Source organism: Doryrhamphus excisus, linkage group LG2, assembly GCF_037039965.1.
Source record: "Doryrhamphus excisus strain RoL-2023G ecotype Guam linkage group LG2, RoL_Dexc_Guam_v1.1, whole genome shotgun sequence".
Lineage (NCBI taxonomy): Eukaryota > Metazoa > Chordata > Actinopteri > Syngnathiformes > Syngnathidae > Doryrhamphus > Doryrhamphus excisus.
Genome location: NC_136358.1, coordinates 510,704 through 512,500, shown reverse-complemented (window position 1 = coordinate 512,500; position 1,797 = coordinate 510,704). Strand labels below are relative to the sequence as shown.

General features: G+C 53.6%; 1 protein-coding gene across 1 annotated transcript in view; it reads right to left on the bottom strand.

Moving 5' to 3' along the window:
* cyp26b1 (cytochrome P450, family 26, subfamily b, polypeptide 1) overlaps nucleotides 1-707 on the bottom strand; it is a 9,156-nt gene extending 8,449 nt beyond the window's left edge. The window contains exon 1 of the mRNA XM_058066060.2: nucleotides 320-707. Within this exon, the coding sequence (XP_057922043.1) occupies nucleotides 320-520 (201 nt within the window). The 5' untranslated portion in view covers nucleotides 521-707. The remainder of the gene's footprint in view (nucleotides 1-319) is intronic.
* Nucleotides 708-1,797: the final 1,090 nt, after the last annotated feature.

Here is a 1,797-nt window from a genome sequence, read left to right as displayed (position 1 = left end):
GTGGTTTTCTTATTTATCTTTTAAGCATAAATATTAGGAAAGTTATCTTGTTCAAACAATCAATATATATACGTATATATGTATACATATACATATATATATATAATATCTATATTTCTACTTTTTCTCAGTTGAAGGCGATCCTCCTCCATAACTATGATTTCATATGTGGAATATTTCCCGACGTACGTGAAGCTCAGCAGCAGTAAGTCGATCTTTTCGAAAGCATCCTCTGCCTGTCAATCAATCAAAGACCACCTGAACCCCCCCCCCCCTCCCCCCCAGCGATGAGAGCGCGTGAGAAGCCACTCGGGCTTACCTGCAGGAGCCAATGGCACGTCTCCCCGATGAAGGGGAAGCCCATGGAGCCTTTGGGCATGGGCAGCTTGCACTTCTTGTCCCGCGTGGACGTCCATCGGAGCTGCCACAGCTGCTGACACACGGCGAGCAGCAGCGCCACGCACAGCACGCACGCGGCCAGCGTGGCCAACGCCGACAGCACGTCGAAGCTGACGAACATGCTGATGGACGCTTTTCCTGGGGGAGGGGGGGACGCGCGGGCTTCTAACACATGGACCACCTCATGCTCTTGTCTCCTGTGGACGCCCCCTGCCTCCAGGTGGACCAAGAAGAAGAAGAAGAAGTAGAAGAAGAAGGTGGCGAGGATGCTGGGAGGCAGCGCGCGCGTGTGTGTGCGCACTGTGCGTGTGTGTGTCAGTCAAATGAGTGTTTATATAGCGGGGAGGCAGCGGCCAAGGTCCCCCCCCCCCCAAAAAAAAAACTCCCCGCCTCTCTGCTCCACCTCCTTCAGCTCCTGGACGACCACCCCCCTCCCCCCCAACCTCCCTCCACACCCCCCTCACTTGAACCAGTCACCTGCACGCCGGAAGTGCCCGAAACTAAAGTCAACATTGTAAAAGTTCATCACGGAGGCGGACTCCTTGATGACGACTCGTTTCTCGGTCTGAGTGGTCATTGTGTGTTACGTAATGACGACCAGACCGGGGTCGTCACCCCGCGTGTGCGCAGGTGTTTCACGCGCACGCACCCACCCTTCCACCGCCCAGCTCATTGGACGGCAGCTCAATGTCGCCGCCTAGTGGAGCAACACGGAACTGCACCTTCCTGGCGGCTGGCGTGTTTAAGTTCATTAGACTTAGTCTGTGAGCAGAGACGTCTTATCTTTACATTCCTCACTCATGTCCATGTAAGCTTTTAACACTTAACATAAACACACTCACCTGCTGTGTGTGTGTGTGTGTGTGTGTGTGTGAGTTTTGTGAGCAAACATTTTCAATTTCCCGTGACAACCTTTCACAGCCGAGGTGTTTTGATTGGCCTTCAGAGGCCTGCAGGAAGTCAGCATGCACACACACACACACACTTGAAGTCTTGATTGTGTTGTCATGGTAACACTATGGCGTTGCCCCCCCCCCCCCACCCCCCTCGTTGATTTGGGATGGCGAGGAAGTGAAACGTGACGAGTTGATGCAGCACCGTGCTGCCAAAATCAAAGCGGTCCCACAGTTGTTTCTGTAACCTTTGGCCCGCCGCACTCATCGATAAGCGGGAGCTCAGCCGTCGTGTGCTCGCTGTCTCATCCATCTTCATTAGGCCCGCGTGTCCTCATGCACGTTTACGCCGGCGCTCGCACACGAGTCCTTCGCGCTGGCGTGCTCGGGCCGAGGCAGGCTTTCATTGTGAAAGTCTTATCTTTATTGCTTCGACATTAGCAGGGTCGTTGATGCTGTGATGCTTCCCCCCCCCCCCAAAGACACAACTAAGTCAATATTGAAT